This window comes from Diabrotica undecimpunctata, chromosome 3 (assembly GCF_040954645.1).
Source record: "Diabrotica undecimpunctata isolate CICGRU chromosome 3, icDiaUnde3, whole genome shotgun sequence".
NCBI lineage: Eukaryota > Metazoa > Arthropoda > Insecta > Coleoptera > Chrysomelidae > Diabrotica > Diabrotica undecimpunctata.
Window position 1 is genome coordinate 122,436,498 of NC_092805.1, and position 21,534 is coordinate 122,458,031.

A 21,534-nucleotide genomic window follows, 5' to 3' on the forward strand; every position below is an offset into this window, starting at 1 on the left:
GGATATATTAGTTATGGACTGTTAAGTCTTTAGTTCAGCTTGACTATTAGAGACTTCAGTATATGTAACAGTAATACGTATTAATATTTTAATATAGTATACTTTTGTAACTGAAAGTAAAAATTTCATACTGATTAAACCAAAAATCAACAAATAATTGGCTGCAGAAGTACAAATGTCTAGAAAACAAAAAATGAAAAACTTCTGTAGAGTCGCGGATAATCTGCTCGTGTATTAGCGGGAATCGGCTATATACCTGAAATATGTAAAATTAGTATATTGTAAAATGCCCTCAAATTAGTATATTTATTATTTCAGAAGGATATTCATAAATAGTACTAGAAACCACAGATACCTTGTTTGGTCTTTATGTACATAATGACTTCTAAAAACATGTCAAAACGTGTTTATTTGGAAGAAGTTATACATAGAGTTATTACATGAATCATATTGTTACGAATACAATCCTTCCCGCAATGGATCCTACGTATTCAGCAGTAAACAAAACAAAAGGCAATTATTAAGATTCGATGTTTATTTCTGAGAAAAATTTAATTTTCTTAACTGTCAAAATGTGTTTATACGGCAAAATAAAGATACAACAGATCAATCAATAGCTGAATCAGCAGCTAAATCAACGATTTCTGCCACTAAGAAACGAAGCAAATACTTTCATTTTACAAGAGTCAATAAAAAATTGAAAATTCCGCCAAATGAATAACTGGAATACCATAATATGTTAATTGTATATACAGATTAATTCCATAGTACAATATAGTATAATGTAAGTAATTATAAAAATAATAAGTATAATTCAACAAAAATTAATAAATTTTCAACTAAAAAATTAATTTTTGTCAAATTTATTAAGCATTAATACAATAAGTATGTAAATTGATATATTATAACAATTTAGATAGAGAATGAGTGGAAGTCTGGTGTGCTGAGTGAGCTAGAAGTGCTCTTTTTTGCCCTTGTAGTAGTTATGAGGTTTTTTTTGCCGATGATTGTTCACCGACAGATTGAGGAGCATTGGTGTTTTGACAATTTGTACAACTTGCAGCTGTATGACCAGTTTACTTACAAATAATGCATTCTTTCTATCAGTACATAAAAATATACGGTATGGTGTGGAATCGAATTCAGTGATTAGGGAGGTCTGAAGCTCATAATTTTCAGTAGCTGGAATTATTTATACTTGTCTTCGAAATGGAAGGATATGTCTATATTCATCTCCTTAAGTTCCAGCTTTTAAGAAAGAAGCGAGTTTTAAACTAAGACCGTTTAAAGCATTTTCTACGAGATCTTAAGGAATTGAGGGATAGACGTTCGAAATTATGATACGTTTTGTTGGACTAATCTCTTAATAAGTAGGTCTAGAGGGTTTACTTTAATAGTGGGATTGTTAATAATAACCTGGTCAACAAGTTTAACTTTGCTAATATGCAGATCCGGTCGAGATTCGAGATGAAAACATTATATTTTTAGGGCCAACAATATCACCAGTGGATTTTACTTAGTCGAATAATTATAAGTTTTCTTCTGCGAGATAAATAGTTGCTTACTCCTTTTTACGGAAGGAAGGCTTGGGTTTAGATTTCATAGCAGCAACGTAAGATGTGGGTGTTGAAGATTCGGTGTTACTGGATGTAGGCATTGCTGTGGTATTGACTGAATTTATTATTCGTAATTTTATTTCTTTTGTTGTCAAAAGTAGCGGAGTATATATATATATATATATATATATATATATATATATATATATATATATATATATATATATATATATATATATATATATTCGTATGAACTTTACACATTGCAGTTTTACATTAAAAAAATAATGATACTAACAATAATAAATAAGAAAACGCAAACATAGAACAAATAAAATAAAAATTATTAAAGTCGAAGGTTACAGCCTCGAAGCCAATCTCTTGCCTTGGGAGTGAGTTGGTGGATTTCTTAAAGACTGCCAACGAACTTGGTGACTGGGCACTCGAAGACGATGTGGTTAATTGTTTGTTCAACAGCGCTGCATTTGTCACATCCCGGACTGGCATTTATACCCCAATGGTTCAGAGATTTGTTACAAACTCCATGACCAACTCGTATTCTATTAAGGTTGCACCATTCACGACGAGGAAGAGAAAAGCCGTCTGGGTTAATTGTAGGGTTTTCTATGAGATTAGCATTTCTGATATCTGGATTCCATTCGCCCATCCAGTGCTCCTCAGTAGTGAAATCAGCCAATCTTATAGCAGTTCTAGTAGGTGGATGTCTGGATTTCAGTCTTAACTCTAATTTATTGGTAGTGCTGGGTTTTGTTGGCATTTTTGAACTAGGGTGTTGAGTGCGGCTAGTCGTCTTGTTGCCGGTGGAGCGATGTTGCTTAAAACTGGAAGCCATTGGGTTGGTGTGGGCTTTATAGTTCCCGTTATGTGCCTCATTGTTTGGTTTAACTGGGTATCTATGACGTTTGTGTGATGACTGTTTAGCCAGACAGGAGCGCAATATTCTGCAGTAGGATATACTAAGGACAGCGCGCTCGTTCTGATGACCCCTGCATTAGACCCTCATGATGTATTTGCTAATTTCTGAGTAATGTTATTGCGGGTCTTTATTTTTGCTGAAGTGTTTTCCAAATGCTGTTTAAATGTTAGGGTACGATCTAGAGTTACACCGAGGTATTTTGGGTTCTAACTGTGCTTTAGAATGGTTCCATCGCATTCTATGTTTAGTCTGTAATTTCCCTTGTGGTTGTTAAGATGGAAAGCTGTTACTTCAGTCTTCGATGTGTTTGGTTGTAGCCCCCATTTCTTAAAGTAGCTGTTAACAGTGTTTAGATCTGCTTTTATGGTGCTTTCGGCGATTTTTATGTCTTCTTCTTGAGCACCCAGAGCCATGTCATCGGCATAAATAAATTGGCGAGGTGGTAGTTGGTACATCTGACGTATAAATATTAAAAAGAAGAGGAGACATAACTGACCCTTGTGGTAAGCCGTTTTGCCGGTTTCTGAACTTACTGTTTTTCCCATTTAGGTGTACTTGGAAAAGTCTGTCACTTAGCATTTGGTTTATCAAACTGTTGAACGAACGGCATGGTACCATCTGGTATATTTAAAGTAGCGGAGTGATCAAGATTAATGTTTATATTTCTCCTGGACTGTTCACAAATAACAAACTCATATAGTAAATGTAAAATCTATATACATTGGTTTGCCGAAAGCCTAGAGCTCTTGGCAGAATTAATTGCTTTCTTATCAGTAGGTTGATAAAAAAACTAGACAATTGTTTTTAAATATTGCAAAACTTGCTTGTTGCCTGGAACGGGTCGCATGCAGCAATGAAGAAAATATCACCAATCTGTACACAAGTGTTTGTTTGTAATTAAATGTTAATAAAACTGGTATTTACGGTAATAAATTGCAAAAATCGACACTAATTTACAGAGCGATATGTACACGTTCACTCTATAATAGGCCAGTCTTATAATAATTTTGCAGCATATGTAATTTTGTAATTTTAATATATACCTAATGGTTTTAAATCTAGAACTATTAATGTAAACAAGCAAGGTGTTCTTGTTTAATAAAAAAATACTGAATATTTAAAAATAATTTGACGATAAGAATAAAATACGAGATATTTATATAAAAAAGACGGTTCAATACTTCAAACGCCTGCAGAATGTTAGCAGAACAATACCACCGAAAGGAATACACCTTATTTTAATTGTATTTCGGAATTTTATTATTAAAAATACTAATTGTTATTATTTTTTAGTTACAGTTTATCTACACCTCCATCCAGGTTGAGTCGAAGGTCTGTTTCACCCGGTAATGAATACTTTCTTGGTCACACGTCTTCCTCATTAGTCCCGCCAAATATGCCAGACCCGAACTGAGTTCACATGGAGAACTTCACCTAAAAAAATTATATTTCTAGTTTGGTTTATACATATTTCCAGAAAAAAATTGCTGTCCTTGCCAATTGAAAATACTTTTTGGATGTATTTTATGTAGATCAAGTCAGGGACATTATTGTTTGATGTATTTTTCTCTAAGGAATTTCACTATACCATTTGGTACTCTTTTTATTTTGTAATATTCCCTTTTAGTACTGCACTTTATTTTGCATTGGAATTTTGCTGACATTCAATGTTTAAAGACGATTTGTTGATATATATTATTGTTTGATTACATTGATTATATTGTTAATACTACCAATGCTTTTCAGTATCTAAGTTATAGGTACTTCTATAAGCGTCTACATGGAAGTTAAAAAGAATTGAAGTCGCCAATTATTACTTCTGGTTTTACTGAAGTATTTATTTATTATTTGCATACATTGATTTGTAGCTGAACCTACGAACCCATGATCTTTTATTTTATAGTCAAACTCCTTACGATTTTAGCTACCAGTCACTTTGCCAAAATTTTGATACGATTTGTATGATATAAATGAGGTTGAAGAAAGTATCTACAAAGTAAGTTATAAAGAATTGGCCAGATTCTAACTGTATATTCAGCAGCCAAAAATAATAATTTGTTAACAATTATGGATCTAAGATTTATTATTTTGGAGGTTATCATTTATATTATTTACATAAACTAAATACAATTTATATAATAATAAATAAATTTTACAGGTAAACAACGATTTTAAGCAACTCTTATATTGTTTCTAAACTTACATAGAGACATGATAATAAAGGTTTTTTTATGAAGTTAAACGTCGGAAAATGGCTGATTTCTAAAAAAAATTTATTTTAATTTTACAAATTTAACACCTTGTATTTTAACTCAGAATTATTTCTGGCTTCTGAACATAAAACTTGTTAAAATTTGGCTAATTTTTTATAATTCTCCCTTATTTATGGTAGCTGAAACGCTTCCCATTTAAATTCACCAAATATCACACACCGTATTGGTATGTGACATCTTTGATTGACTACTTTTTGTAAATTAAATACTATAAAATTATAGTGAAGGCTAGATGCGCAAACTATGATGTTTCTGACCTTGTAGAGGTTATATTGTATTAATTTTTCTTTAAAACTATAATAATTATAATGCAGAGTTGCGTAAAACACAGATGTAGCAATTTTTTAGATCGTTTAGTGATATATACACCTCTTTTTCAATAATATTTTTTAATAGGGATAGGACACTTAGCAATGTAGCAATGTTTACTGTAATTATCATGTTCTCGTCTTCGAAGAAGAATGTTGTAGGTGTTGCTAATTGTTTAAAACGTTACCAATGAATAGAACCAGTGAAGCTAGTTAATCTGTGATAGTTTGTGTTATAAATGCAATTTGTACTAAAAAAGAACTGACTGTGTTTTGCATAGCTTTGGGCAAGGGTGATTTCAAAGAGGCAATGTACCAATAAATGTCAAGTTTAATCGTATTTGTACCGTAAACGATATTTGAACAAAATGTATGTGATATTGTAAGGAGGCTATCATTCTAAAAGTGTCGTAAATAGATTTAAATCATTTTAAGAAAGTAGTAAAAATGAAAGTACTAATACGGCTTTGTATTAGTACTTTTATAATACTAAATTGAGTCATATGTCTTAAGAAGATCAAAATTATAATCTCTAATGATGATTGATTAATTTTTTTTTGATATGCATTCACTCATTGCATATAATGTGCTGAGTATTAAGTTGGCCGTTGTTCTTTATGGTTTCGGTTCTTCTGTAGTTCGATCAAGTCAGAAGGTATTGCCAAGGTCGACTCTCTAAAGGTAATACCAAACCAATGAGTAGTAGTTTTGCCAAGTTTAACAGCTATACCCTTAGTCATTTGGTTTCTCTTTTACCTTTAAGACGCGGTACTGCAAGAAGAAATGGTTTTTAAATACTTCTTTCATCTTTGACAGCAGTTACCAAACGTTAGTTTATCCTCTTAGTTGTCCTGATCAAACGCAACAAGTTTTTTTTTACTTTTCTTTATGTCACCTTTCAAAGGAATATTCTAAACATTTAGATTTTGTAGTTTTTGGCGTGGTTACGATATAAACTATAGTAAACATCCTTCTTATTATTGCGTTCTAAACTCAATAACTATAATTCATTGTCAATTAACAATACATTTACTTATATCACGCACTAATTATTTTAATAACAATTATGTAACTTTAAAAAGTAATGAATTCTAAACCATGAAGGTAGTTATTCAAATATGCATCGTGTTTTTGATGAAGATGTATTTGAAAAATGTGAAATTGGTACATTTGGCAACACTGCTCAGAAAAGATCAGATGTGTGTGTTTGGCGTTTTGACTAAACTCTTAAAATATTAAAGTAGTATTAAAAATATTCCTGTAAAGGCTTCGTTTACAGATGCTTCCTGTTTTTCCTCGTTACGTAAACCATAATAAAGTTTGTACATTATTTTCAAATTGCAATTTTGAGGGAATTCTATTCCTATGTCTCCCATAGGGAACTTATTTGTTTTTTATGATTTTTACTTTCCATAACGAAATTTTGTGTCAGGGGGTGATTTCTTTCCTCTTTTGTCTTTATATGTCACGGCTGAGAAGATTCTTTTTTTTTTGTGTTCAACTACTTGTAAATGTTTGTTGGACACAAAGATTTTTCATTACAATTTCTTCGCATACTAGGTTAAGTTCATCTATCTTTTTTTTAATAACATCTTCAAAGAAAACTAGTATCCACTACAAACTCTCTCTAAAAACACTGTAGTTTATAATAGTGTATTACTTTAACAACAAAATAAAATTAAAGTATTGCTTTAGAGCAGCAGTACCATTACCCATTGAAAATGAAAACAAACTCATTTGAGTTAAGTAGTTTGCCGCTAGAAGGCAGGACTTGTTCGACTCATCTCTTAGATCTCTTTACCTCCAAATGTAATGATAAATTTCCACTTCAACGGTTCAATCTTAATATTAAAAAAAATCACTTATACCCTTTTACTTATAGTGTCTTAAAATAATCTTTTATGACTTTTTAAAAATAAGATATTGTTTGTTTTTATTTTCTCAAATAATGTCTTTCAAACCATACTTCTATCAATTATTTTTAGCTGTATTGTGTGTGAAAATAAAAGATTAATTCTGTAAAAGTCCCTAAAACATATTTTAAAAAATACAAATTCGTTCCCCATAAAATAATTCATTGAATGGAGCTGGAATATTTCCAAAAGCAACAATAAACTATCTTGAACAGAATAGCCCTCAAAGAACATTCAATATTTATACTTTTCAACAGTTTACACACAGCCTGCATATTGGCGAGGAATTTGTAATGATTTATATTGCCGCAACTAAACACAGCAAGTAAATCAACTTGCTTATTTCTAAAAACAACAAGGAAAAAGCTTGAAGTACTTTGTAATTATAAACAGAGTATTTTGTATATGAGAGAATTTGAAGGGTCTTCATGTTTATCAACATACTATTTTATTATGACACTTTTATAATGATTAAGACGGATATTGAACGTGCTAAAATCATTGTATTACAATTAGTTTTTATTTCGATGATAGTGGACAGCAAATTGATTTTTAAACATCAAATATTGTTGTGTTAAAAATACCGTTTTGATTCTATTAAATTGAGGTTTTTTACTTAAGCTTCTGCTCTCTTTTATTTAATTTTAAGTTCTAAACATTATAGATATTGTTGAGAATTGGACTTTTTTTTGAATATTATTCGAATATGCAATAACAATTTCGTTTGTATAGATATTAAAGGATTTTTCGAAAAAATAAAAAAGGATTTTTAAAAATTTCATTTTTATTTTGAATAAACTAGTCAATATGATTTCACTTTTTCGAAAAATTTTAATATAAATGTTTTATTTGCTTTTATAACTTATTGTATTTATCTTTGTTTAGTGTTTTAGTATTTATTTTGTAGGGATAGTTTTCAGGAATTCAAGCTAATGGGAAATATTAGAATCTTTTTTAATTTTCCTTGTTAATTTATGCGTTTTTTTTTGTAAATAAAAATTATTTTCATTTTTTATTAAAACGCACGCTTTGAAAATGTGTTTAAAGCAGAAACCAAACTGGTAATATTCATAATTATATAGTAAACAAGATGTAATTTTTTTACATGTGAAATAAAGCATGTAATTTTCTTTTTCTTTATGAGGTAAATTTATAAAAGATATTAGCTGCAGGTATTTTTACTCTATTAAAAGTCACAAGAGGTGGGGATTTTTGTCTATGCATTAACGAAAAAATGCAGAATTTTGTATATAGAAGACTTTTTGAAAAAATTGACTATTGTAGGCAATTAAGTATACTATGTACATTATTAGCCATTTCTTGTATATTATGTGTTATATAATAATTGTCGAAAGTAATTTTCGAAGCTTAAAGTCTAGTCAATATTCCGAAAAATAAAAAGTTTCTGTACATTTTGTGCAGAACATTTTTGTACACGAACGTAACTGGAAGGTATACAAAGATTTGCGCGTGTGTCTAAAACTTTTTTTATGACTGTAATACTATGACTAATAACTACATGTTTTTTGTTTTTAGGTTCTGATTTTCAATCCAGAAATCCTAAAAAATTAAAATTATAAAGATTGATATTACCTGTAGAATATTGTTTTTGTCAATTGGCAGTGACTGCATTTATTTACAAGAATGCATTTACCGGCAAGTGACGACAGGTTATAAACATTTTTTTAAATTTAAGTTTTGAAAATCATTCCCGGATTGAAAATCGAAATGTCAAAACGAAAAAATATGTAATTTTAATTACAAATATAAAATATTCAGTGTGTAACACGCCAAAAAAAAAAACAGTTTCACAATCATATTTTGGATTTTTGTTTGAACAAATCTAAAATTACATGTTTTTAAAGCGTTTTGCGTGTTTTTTTTGCGACAGAATGTTATTATTTATATTTGGTATATATTCCTGAAACCTATGCCGAATTGATATAAAATATTTATTTTACTCATAATCCATTTATATCAAAATCTATTTATCAACATTCTCATTAAAATGTAGTGATAGACTACTAAAAAATATACATAGTAGACATTGTTGAAGTTTTAAATAATTTTAATAATAATGTTGCAATATGTATTTTATTGTATTTACTTTTATTCAGTTTACTTTTTTCGATATTTCACTACAAATTTTACAATTGTTAAGTCACCCCTTTACCCCCTTTCTTAGGTTGAGGTTTGTGTGAATTTGTTAGAGTTGTATGTTGACTTTTGCGATTTCATAAAAAATTTCCAGAAATTTTGTGTTTTATTTCACCTACATATCATTACAGGACAAAATTACAAATGCCAATGATATGATACTTTTGCTTATTAACCGATGTTCGAATGAAGTATATCCAGAACTTGGTTTAAATGAATTAAACAATTCGTTGGATCTAAGGAAATTTTATCCCCGTAATTATAATATTCTTGCACATAAGTCACTGATTTGAACTAACCTATGAGACAGAGTGGCATTTTTGCGCATGAGTAGAAACAGTGGCTAGAGTTGGTGACCATGATACTATGATATCCTTTTATTATTTATTATTAATATTTTATAAATTATTAACTTACCGTCCATTGTAACAAATAATCAACAAAATTCGAATATGTTGATAAACAACTTTACAAATGGAGGGCGGGGCCACTGGTTGACAGCACAAAATTCTTTCTTTTGGTTGGCCAGACGCAAGTAACGCACTGTAAGAGATGAAAGTTTGTCAACTCTTCCGTTCCAGTCCATCTCACTTACGTTCCTTCATGCGTTTAACACATTCATTTATAAAAAGAGTACACAAAATTCTATGTTGATCTTTTTCCAGTTCGTCTACGTTTATAGTCCGTCAAACTATAAATCCAGCCTAAAGCTTACGCTTACGCTTTAAATATACGATTTGGCATTTGCGTTTTTAAATTGTTGGTGGGTTTCATCGACACGACAGCTCCGCTGGAAGAACTAGTAGGCTACTACAGGAAAAATTCGCTTAGACAAACCCAAGGAAAACTCAACTCTGCGCCTATCATCTGAACAAACATCAAGGCAGAAAAAAGCTAAAGATAACATGGCGGGGAGAACTGTACAGAACCAAAGTACTTGGGGGTAAAATTGGATTGAACTCTCACGTTTAAAAGTCACTGTGAAGATACAAAGAAAAAGATTTTCTCAACGAATAACAAAATACATAAGTTGATTTTAAGCGGTCTAGACACCAAAAGAAAATAAGTATCTTAGAAGTCTACATTAAAATCATTAGAATGTGACCATTAACCTAACCCAGAATGCATGGATGATGTTTCCAATCGAAATCACAAGACTGAATCAATTTTCTGTAAAAAATGAGGAATATGGATGCTTAAAAAGCTTTAGAACAAATCTGTCATAAAAGAACTGCCCAAAAATTTGGAATACTAACAAAGTAGGTTTTGACATGCAATGTTAAAGTATTCAGCTATGCGCTAAAATATACCAAGTAGGTAAGTGTCATTTTGTAGCTATTATACGAGTAGATTCATAGGCACATATAGATATCAACAGTCTAGGATAATTTATTAATTTGGCGGCCGTAGCTCAATGGCTATGCTTCTGGTTTAACAAGCTAGAGGGCCCTGGTCCGATTCCCGGTACTGACAAATTTTTCAATTTCAAATTTTCAAAACTCGTCGGACCTGGCTACCTTGCGCCCCTTACCTCACTTAACCCCCAACCCCCAACATTATACCTTAACCATAACATTACATGTTATTTATTTATAAATAGTTTAATAACTCCTTTGTTTTTTTTTTGACTGGAACTTTAGTACGACAAAAATTATGTAGAAAAAAAACGGTAAAAAGTCTGCAAAAAAAAGGACAGAAAAACTTAAAGATTACTTAACGGTGTTACGAATGTTAAGATATGTGTTGATACCAGAACAGGGTCCTGATTCTAATTGAGATTTCGACTCAAAACATGTCGAAATTAATATGGCGACGTCGAAATGAGACTTTGCGAACCTTGTGGATTTCAGCTGAACTAACCAAACGACGTCACTAGTTTTCGACTTATCGAAATTAATTTCAACTTCAAGAAAGTGGTTGAAATTTCATTTCGAGTCGAAAGTAATCTGACATGACTGACTGGACTGGGAGAAGTGAACTTAGGTTCAGTTTAAGTAGGCGGTGTTTTGATCCTTGCAAGGAAAACTGAGGCAAAAAGTATCAATATGGCTGTGTTTTACGGACATTTGCTAGTTTTGGAGGAATTAGAGAGGTTAGATATCCGACGTTCATAACGGAGGATAAGAAGAATGTTACGGGATACTCAAAATTCTTTTTCACTAAGTGATGCTCAATTTAGGCAGCAATTCCGGATTAATAAACAAGCTGCAAATTATTTAATAAGGGTATTATAACCATATTTGGAAGAAGGTGTTTATGCCTCTAGGATACCCAAAATGTTTAGGGTTAGTATTACTAAGCTGCAGTAAATTTAAAAATATATTAGAATATAACCACTAAGTCAAATCTTAGTGGTTATAACTTAAGGATCTCCCACATCGCCTGTTTTTTTCTTGCCATCTTTTCTTTCAATTCAAAATATAATTGAGAATGGCCAATATTTATGATTTAACAATTCAAACAAGAAAAAAAAGACGTTCACGTAACGTAAACAAAACAAACATTCAACAAGCGTAGTGCAGCCAATAAACAACAGGGCCAACCCAAATTTTCAGCAGTGTCAAAATGATAAAGTAAATATCCCCAGTTTTAACTACAATCGAAATGAATGAGAATCGCTAGCGATTGCGACTGTCATGGCGTAGTCGCTTTTAAATTTCGACATCGAAATGAAATAGAATCAGGGCCCTGGTTGTTTTCACATAAGCCCCAGTTTGCCCCCTTATAATAGGGCAAAGTGGGGGCACTTAATGCAATATAACTAAGTAAAATTTAGTGTAGTTTATCGTAATAATTTTAAACTATCTGACTTTAAAATGTATTTTTATTGTCAAGAAAATAAATTGTTACATTATTTTGAACAAAACTTAAGTTTCACACCTAGTACAAAGGTGTCTTACTTCATCATCCCCGTCTTCTTCTCAAGCACAGGAGCAGTGTGCCCAATCACAGAATTTTCGGCACATTATCCATCCTTCGTCGGGTAACGACCAAAAATAACCACAATACTGAGCATGATGCACTGAGTGTTATCCTCCTCAGATTTTTCTTTCTCTTTATTCTCTTCTTTGTTTTTTTGTGTGTTTTTACCCTTAGTTATACTTGTTCTAGAGTTGATTACGAGTTTTTAGGCGACCTTCGTTTTCTTTGCCGGATTTTCTCTGTTTTATGTGACTCCAAAAGTTCATTCTTGTAAGGTGATCCAGTGATTATAGCGGTTTCTTTTGGTATGGAAATGATATCGTTTGGAGATTTTACGAACGAAGATGATTGTGTGTTCGCTGTTAGTCATCCATGAACAACCAGGCCTTTCATTGTTACTTTTAGCAATTTTTTTTCAGGCGGTTTTTCTTTTTGTGTTTGTACTTCTTCCGCATGTATTTCCCAATTTCTGGTAGCCTCAGACTCTATTTCTGACGAATTTGTTGCATTGGTTTGAGGCTGAGGAGTCTTTTCCGGTTGGGGGTTAGAGAGCTGTGCAGTTACTGACAAATCCGGCTGATACTCAGTCGTGTCTAAAAATGTGTCAATCCATCGGCCAGATCCCAATAGCTTTCAACGAATTTATGGCAGTTGCCATGCTTTCTGCGCTTATAAAGACTACATACCCAGGATGGCACCGCAGCCACTTCTTTACTTTGTTACTATAATACGTGCTTAGAGGCTTCATGAAACCCACTTGTAAAGGCTGAAGACGATGTGTGCAATGTATGATGAAGCATAGTAGTACAATATCATTTTCATGCCCGTCTATCAACAAAAGCTTTTTCTAACCTTTTGGCGCATTAGACCATTCCTTAAAACGTTTGAGCCACAACAGAAATAAATCACTTTGAATCCACCCCGATGTATGGCATTCACTCCAAGATCCAGTTTGTGCTTCGTCCATTAATTCAGTTTTCATACGCTTACTTGAAAAAATAAATATTGGGGACATGTACTCTCCCACAGCACTAAAACATATGATCATCGTCATAATCTTTCCTCGCTCTGCGGAAGTCAAAACTCCTATCTGGCATTTTCCAGTTGCAGCTAATATCTTAGAGTTGCTTCTCGTCGGAACCGTCGACACCCTCGTTTTGTCATTCTTATAGATATGCTGAAGTTGTGATATGCTATATTTGTCACTAGCTGATTCAAGCAGATTAATAAACTTTTTTCAACAGTAACTTTATTGAATCCCTGCTCCCTGTGCAGACGATGTGGCTTCAGACTTCCTAAAGCTTATATCTTTATTTTTTTTTACTAAAGACACAGAAGTGTACTTACATTAAAATCTGGTTAGTAAGACCAATTATCAATTTGTTTCTAAATTAAATTACTAATGAAATCTTAAAATTAGGTGTCTACTCACTAGTATCTTTCCTATTATTTCTAATAACTAGCATTAAATTTAACATGCATATTGGTAGGATTCTTCGCAGGAGGAGTTTTTCAAACACCTTGGACATCACAGGTAGGAGTGATATTGGTCTATATGATGTCACCTCATTGGGGGGTTTCCCAGGCTTTGGTATCATGATCACCTCAGCTATCTTCCATAAATCTGGAACATATTGTAGTCTAAAGGTAGCATTTATTAAATTTGTTAATTTTACGATAGCTTTTCTTGGTAGAATTTTTAGCAGTCTTCCGGTAATAAGGTCATAACCTGGTGCTTTATTTGGGTCGATTTGTTCTTTAATTAACTCAGCTACTTCTTTTGGGGAAGTTGGCTTAATATTCTCATCTATTTATTATATCTTTATGTTTTTTTAAAAAGCCTTGCGGCAATCAATACCAGCCATGTCATTCGTTACATTAAATTTGGGTGCAATACGATTTTTTTCTGCTAAGTGAAAAGCTAGCGTTCTCAGCTCATAAGAGTTTAGTCCACAAAATCGCCCCTTCCATAAGTTTAATATAAGCCTTCAATTCACTCTCCTGTTCGCTGGTGAAAACAGTTCTGTAACGACCCAACTTTTTTTCTACTGAATTAAAACGATGTGGGTTTACCTTGTATTTGGCCACATACCTTTCAAGCGTGGTTTGTGGAACTTCAAAGGTTTGGGATGCTTTTTTGTACCTCATTTGATTCGATATCACGCTGGAGACTGTTTTCGTCTAGAAAAAAATACAAGAAAATGTAGGTAGGTCACCAACGTAGTCTAAGTACAATGTAATAGGAGCAAAGTGGGTATCAAATAAACTGAACCTTACTTTGCCCCTTGTATCCTTCTCCACTTTGCCCCATTGTCATAAAAAATGTAATAGTAGGGGAAGAGGGGGCAAAGTGGCCATGCTAAGGAATATTTTTTTTATCTTGAAGAAAATAAATGAGAAATACACTATATATTAACATACGATATTCTATATTCTTAGCTACATATGGCAATTTTAATTTTCACTTTATCTCGGTAAATTTTTTAGATACATATTTTTTACCCTAACCCTACCAAATGGCCACTTGGCCCTGCGGGGTGGGGCAAACTGGCCATGAGGTGGACACTGTATACGAAAGCTGCACTTTTCACCTCGGGAAAATTCACCTGAAAAATCTCGGGAAAGAGAAATGTGGGACGTAGGAGGATTTCCTGCTTGCGAAATTTAAGGGAGTGGTATGGATGCAGTTCAATACAGTTGTTCAGAGCTGCAGCCAACAAAGTAAAGATTGCTGTGATGGTAGTCAACCTCCGATAGGAGACGGTACTGCAAGAGAACTTTTCACCTTTAAAATGCATTTTTATTTTTGTCGATAGGACATTCTGATCAAAAGGTATCCGTTTGAATTGTTACCGTCGAGTTGATACAATTTTTTTTAAAATCGATTTCGCGCTTAACTGACGTTCAAAACAGCCGTTTGCTTTAAGCGTCGTTTCTGAGGGAATAGTTCATTTAACACAAAAAGTGCTAATAAACGTTTTTGTTCAAAATTGTCTCAGCTACATTTTTTAATTGAAACATTTTTTTCAATTTCAATTCAAAATTTCTCAAATAGAGTTTATCTGTCTATGACGTTCTTGTGTCCTACATACTGGTTGACTTCGGTTCTTAGCTTCTTTTTTCATTTCTTTTCCAGGCGCTGATATTACTTTTTCGTTTTCTTGTTTTACTTGGCATGGCATGTGTAGATTTACTACACATTAATTTTGATCTTACCCTCTTTGCTAATACTACCCATCTAGAAAAATACAAGTTAATAAATATATTTCGATTTATATAATTTACATCAACAATTCTGTACACAAAGACTTTGTAAACACACAACGTCAATGAAAAACGCACTAGCCGCAACGAGTACGTTGAACAGTCTGCTAGAAAATGTTGAGTGCACAAACCACGCACAAACGGTACAAGCGATATTATACCCGTTGCTCCAACAACTATGCAGGAATTGTTAAGTAGGTTTATCTACCAATTAATAGATGGCAGCAGGAGTAACTAAACACGCTTATATCGTTTTTGCTCTGAAAGAACATACACTCTAGTCTTATTCTCTGCACTTAACTCAAACAATTTAAAAATGCCAGTTATATCCTTTTTGCACTAACCCCTTCAATAATTCTTTAAATGACAAATTTCAAATTCTTCACATTCAAAATAAAGGCCTTAAGCTATCTTTATTAGAATCTATGGAAATTAACAAACTAAAAAATACATACATAATTCTGAATGACCAACTTTGTTTGACATGTAGGTCTTTTTACACCTCGCTGTATATTAAAAACCACCATTAAAAATCCCTATAAGTATTATCACCCCCTATATAATTCAAAACAATAGCCATTCATTTGCTTTTCTCTCCTGTACCAGCCTGTACCATGCAAAACCCTTGACGTATACCTTGACACACATTCTTCACCATGACCTTTATTGATTAAGACTATGTACACAAAAACAGTGTAAAAACTACCCCACAATGGGCGCTAGCAATTGCAAACCGTGCCGAAAAAAGAAAAAAACCTTTTCTGGGGGGTCCATACTCGATAGAGTTATCAGTCAAGCTTCTAATCAAGACCAGTGTCTTTTATACAAATTGGCAAATTACAAAAAGGGTAAGTCCCACTTTTATTTACATAGTTATTATTAATTCTTTAAGCTTAATGACTATTTTAAATTTCATAAGAATTATCCTGGCGTCTGTTTCAAGTATAGAAAAGATAATACATAGATAATAGCTTCCAAAAGTACTTGGTAAATTCGATTAATTTTGTTTTCTCTTTTCCTTTGTTCTCTTCAAAATTTAAACTACTAAAGTTTTACTGAAGTTTTAGTTGATATACTTCATACTTATAACAAAAATCTGAAAACTAAGTGTAGGTAAGTTTATTCATTATTCTATTTCCTTTTGTGGCAATATTCTAATTAAGGGAGCATACTTGAATTCTTTCATTTAATTTGACAATTATTTTTTGATTCTTTTTGATGATTTTTGTTGATTCTTGTTCATTCAAATCTAAAAAAAAAGATCTAAATAATCAGTTTTTTGCTTTTCATGACTGTTAACAATTGTTGCTTGTGCGTGAGTGGGTAGTATCGGGGCCGGACTGGCTCATAAAAAGGCGCCAATTTAAACTATAAAGAAATGCGCCAGATCCCCCCTATACTTTCATATCAAACTTTTTTGAAATTTTAATACATGTGAAGTAAATCAATATTATTTGTGAATTTTGTATAAGTTTAATTTTAATTTAAATCCATAAAATGATTTACGCTATTATATATACGCTATTGGAGCTGGAATTACCGCGGCTGCTGATGGCAAATCTGGCCACCAGACTTGCCATCCATACATCGTTAAAGGGTTTAGAGTGTACTTCTTCCAACTACGGGGCCTCGGATGAGCCCCGTATTGTTATTTTTTGTCACTACTTCCACGTACCGGGAGTGCGCAATTTGCGCGCCTGCTGCCTACCTTTTATGTGCCAGCAGTTTCTCAGGCTCCCTCTCCAGAATCGAATCCTGATTCTCCGTTACCCGTTACAACTATGGTAGGCGCAGAACTTATCATCGACAGTTAATAAGGCACCGAAACGTCAAAATAAACTTATTTTAACCCAATAAAAAAAGTAAATTACATTAAGATGCCACAAAAAATAGCTTCAGCTTCTCACTTTCCCTTTTACTCTGTTATATTCTTTTGTACTCCCTGGATACTCCAATAAATTTTTAAAAACTGTTAGTAACTTTCAACTGCTTCTACCGAAGAATCTACTCGTTCAATAAAAATTAAGAAAAATCATGGTAATGTGTGGTCAATAGAAGTCACTTTTTGAATTTTTTCAAATTTTTTGTGTGCTCTAAAACTAAATATAAAATAGTTTCGATAATGGGAATATTGGAAAGTGAAATTTGGAAATATACCAGAAAACAAACGGTACAAAAATAAAATTTTTAAATTAAAACGCTTATAGAACGCACGTAGATTTTGATGCAAAACGGAAAAATAAAGGAATTAAAAAGGTTGGTCTTATAGAAAAATATTTACATGGATAAAGTACAGTTAACGTTGTTAGGAGGCCAGAATAATCAAAACTCAGCTTAACATAATGGATTCTGTAGGTGGGCACTTGGAATGCCGGAATTGTGACAATATCCTTAAAGGGATTATTGAAACTCTGAAAGAAACTCCCGCCCCGAATTTGTTGAAAAAGAAGTCCACTTGTGGTTTGTTGAAACCGACAGCTCTTTGAATCTTGTTGACTGTGGTTTTCGCAACGAAGGTTAGGGATGGCAGCTAAAAAATTCATAATAAACCTTGTCTCCTGTAATCTTTTTTTTCATTTTTAAATTGGCGCAGAAGTTTTAAGTTATTAACTAACTCAAAAGCAACTCTTAAAAACTCTTTTTGTTCTTAGACACCGTCTTGTTGTGTAAATCTATAAATCAGTGGTGCTCAGACTTATACTGCATGGGATCTACCACATAAACTGCAAGCGTCCGGAGATCGACTGCTACACCCTGTTTTTAAACCAGGAGGAGTAATTATTTAAATTCACCGCGCCGCAATGTTTGTTTGTAATTGGTCCAACCTCAGGCAAGTTTACTCCACTGTTATGAAATTTTGACACTAATGGCATTTCATAGGTTAATTAAGTTATATTATAGGCGATTTTTTGTGTTTTCTGCGTTATAATTTTAATTTTTAGATTTTTAGTCTGCTTTTATATAACAAACAGTTGTTTTTAGAACTCTTTAGCGACTAGCGACGTATTAGTATAATATAATTTTTTTGGATTACCGTCGAAGGCCGATATGATCAACCAAAAAAGAAGATGTATTTGATAACTTTTCTAGTAACTTTCTTGGGTGTGAATCTGTCTCTTTAGTTTACTCCTCCTGGTTTAAAAACAAAGCATAGTAACCCAAAACAATTTTGAAAATAAAAAACTTTATTGCACATTTCTAGTTGATAAAAAGTTGTAATTACAGAGAGTTGTAATTAAAGTCACGTGTTTCTTATTAATTTTATTTGGATTTTAATGCATGGCACTGCATATCATCCACAAGTATTTCATATGATGGTACGTAATTACTGACGGCCAAACGCAAGGATGAAGAGATATGTTCGTTAGTTAGCCGATTACGATATTTTGATTTCACTATCTTCATTTGGAAAATTGCAGACTCACACAAGTTTCAAAGTTTCATTCAAAGAATGCTGTGAGCTGCAGAGCTACTTGTCTCAAAGACGGATATTTCTCAGACGATATGAAAGACCAAAATTTCGTATCGGTCGCTCTGGATTTAAGGTGTATATCCGAAATTATTTTCAGTACCTCATTTTGGACGGAAATGATCTCCATAATGAACGTAACGGATATTTCAGTGACTATTTTTTCCACGTCTTAACATGAAAATGGATTAAACATGAATGTAACATTATCTGTCAGTTTTTTTTAAAATCAGCGAGCACTCTTTGAGCACCGCTGCTATAAATGCTCCACTAATTTGGTTTCTAGCTCTTCAGAAAATGTCTTCTTAAAATGGCCCATAAGTGGCTTCATATCCACGTCCCCATCTCCTCTTAGCTGTCTGATTCTGTCTGCCAGCGTGCTCTTTGGGCAGAAAAAATAAAAAGCAGCTTGTATTATAGTCATCTTGTTTTCCAGTACTGGCTTGATTACATTTTCATCGAGTCTTCTGACCAAACACCCTTTTTTCTTTTTCGGCGTCGTGTTCAATGTACCTGAAAAGAAAAAAAAATAGAATGGGTGAGCTAGCATACAATATTTAGTGTCCGGTACTGAGCATTTTATGACTGTTCGATACTAGGAAAACGTGGTGGGAATATTTCATTGCAACATCATTGCAACAAAAATATATTGCTGACTCACTGTTACTATAAGACTGTCATAAAATGACCGCCGCCTGCATAAGTGAACCTAAGTGGTATAGAGCTTTTACCGCTAGAGTGCATACCCCTGCTAGCTAGAGAACTTTATCGGAAACACACTCTGTCCGGTACTGGGCAGTGTCCGGTACTGGCAAGTCTCCCCTACAAGTTTTCTTGGGTTTAATTTTTACTGTATTAGAAGCAATTCAATTAAATTCATTATCAGATAGTGCTTCATCACAATGAACCACATTGCATCACTAAAATCATTGATTCTAAAGTAGTTAGTTTATTGTTTTAGTTCATTTTTCGGGATTTCCATATTCTTGTATACACACTGTATATCCTATATACCGTGTGTCCGTAAAGTATGGAATAAATTCGATATTTCCTAAACGAAAAGCCTTTTAAAAAAATCTAAAACACGTCGATTTTTAAATTTAATGTTCTACATTTTACAATAAAATTTCATTATACAAGGTGATAGGTACACATTACAGTAATGACGTCATCGGCTCTTTTTTAAAATGTAATACCCTGTATTTTAGGACATTTTTAGATCGATAAAAATGAGCTTATTTCAAAAAAGTATAATACTCGGGTCTAATGGATATAATTTGAAAGAAATGCGCTTCGAAAATAAATCATTCTTAATCGGATTTTCCCTGTCGCGTACAGATTTTTCACTAATCGCCATCCATATTGTGTAAAAAAAGACAGGACTGCTATAGTGGCTATGCTTAATAAATAAAAATATTAAGACGAAGAAAATAAAAAAATCATTGGTCACAAGTTAAAAACTGACTCTATTTTAATTCTCTACAATCATTATACAAATTAATATAATGTTACTTGCCATTCAGTCAAAAGAAACTTCCTCTTTCTTAAGTTTCTAGATGTAGATTCCTCTGGATTACAGACTTCTTGAGGTTCCAGAGGTAGTCAGCCATCATAGTATATTCCATCTGCCTCATCAACGTTGCTCCATTTATTTAATATCTTGAGGGAACCTCTCCCCCTGTTCTTTGCTGTAGTCTTCCAAATTATCGGAAAATATTCCAGGTGTGACTGAAGAAAATGCAGTTTTACACTCATAAGACAGCCTAAGTTTTGGCAACTTCTTTGTAATTGTGATTTATAATTGGTTCAAACCATGAATTACATGTTTCACTATATTGTACAGTTTTTAAATAAAACGAGTGGTTCGAATTTATATAAATATATTTATTTATAAGTTTACAGTTCGATAGTATCTTAACAACTAAACTCTACTCATAACAGCGTTACATATATATACCAAAAGTATTGTTCTAGAATCATCTTGAGTATTCCCACCTCTAATTCGTTGTTTGACAAGTCGCCCTCTCCCGCGCTCGATCTATTGATGGAAAGTTCTCGGCGCTTTCGAGATGCAACCGTTACATGGGCCGAATGCATGTTCGTAACAATATGTATATTATATATTTTTTGTAGGTGGTGAGCTAATAGAAGCATACAATCAAGGAGGCACGATAGAAGTCGAGAAATTAATTCGGGAACAATTTGGACAACTGATGTATCAAGAAGGAAAGGGTCAAATCATCAATAGATCTGAGTATTTACGATGGAAATTTAGGGATCATGAGCAAGTTACATTACCGATAGAAGCTTCTTTAAGCAGGTAGCTAAAATAGTAGCAAATCACAATTTGGCCATAAATTAGGCATAAGATTTTTTTATTATAAGTATTGTACACATATTATAATCTATTGTAGTTTATTGGCATTATGTATTTAAAATTATAGGATATATATATATATATATATATATATATATATATATTATATATATATATATATATATATATATATATATATATATATATATATATTTATATTGTGGTAAGGTAGAGTGGATAGTATAGTGCCGGCAAAAAATCTTTACACCCTGAATAAAACACATAAATCAATCAGTATAATTGTTATTTTAATTTTACAAATTAATACTTTATCATATCACCCTTGTAGTCAATGACAAGCTGGATTCTCTGGGTCATGGATTGAGCAAGGTTCAAGAAATATTCTTCTTCCATGGTC

The 21,534-nt window shown here is 32.6% G+C and overlaps 2 protein-coding genes across 2 annotated transcripts in view; both read left to right on the forward strand.

Annotated features, from left to right (window-relative positions):
- Nuak (Nuak family kinase 1) overlaps positions 1–9,240 on the forward strand; it is a 100,697-nt gene extending 91,457 nt beyond the window's left edge. The window contains exon 17 of the mRNA XM_072526831.1: positions 3,787–9,240. Within this exon, the coding sequence (XP_072382932.1) occupies positions 3,787–3,907 (121 nt within the window). The 3' untranslated portion in view covers positions 3,908–9,240. The remainder of the gene's footprint in view (positions 1–3,786) is intronic.
- Positions 9,241–16,042: 6,802 nt separating this feature from the next.
- iav (transient receptor potential cation channel subfamily V iav) overlaps positions 16,043–21,534 on the forward strand; it is a 79,304-nt gene continuing 73,812 nt past the window's right edge. The window contains exons 1-2 of the mRNA XM_072526832.1: positions 16,043–16,178; positions 20,933–21,119. Of these exons, the coding sequence (XP_072382933.1) occupies positions 16,043–16,178; positions 20,933–21,119 (323 nt within the window). The remainder of the gene's footprint in view (positions 16,179–20,932; positions 21,120–21,534) is intronic.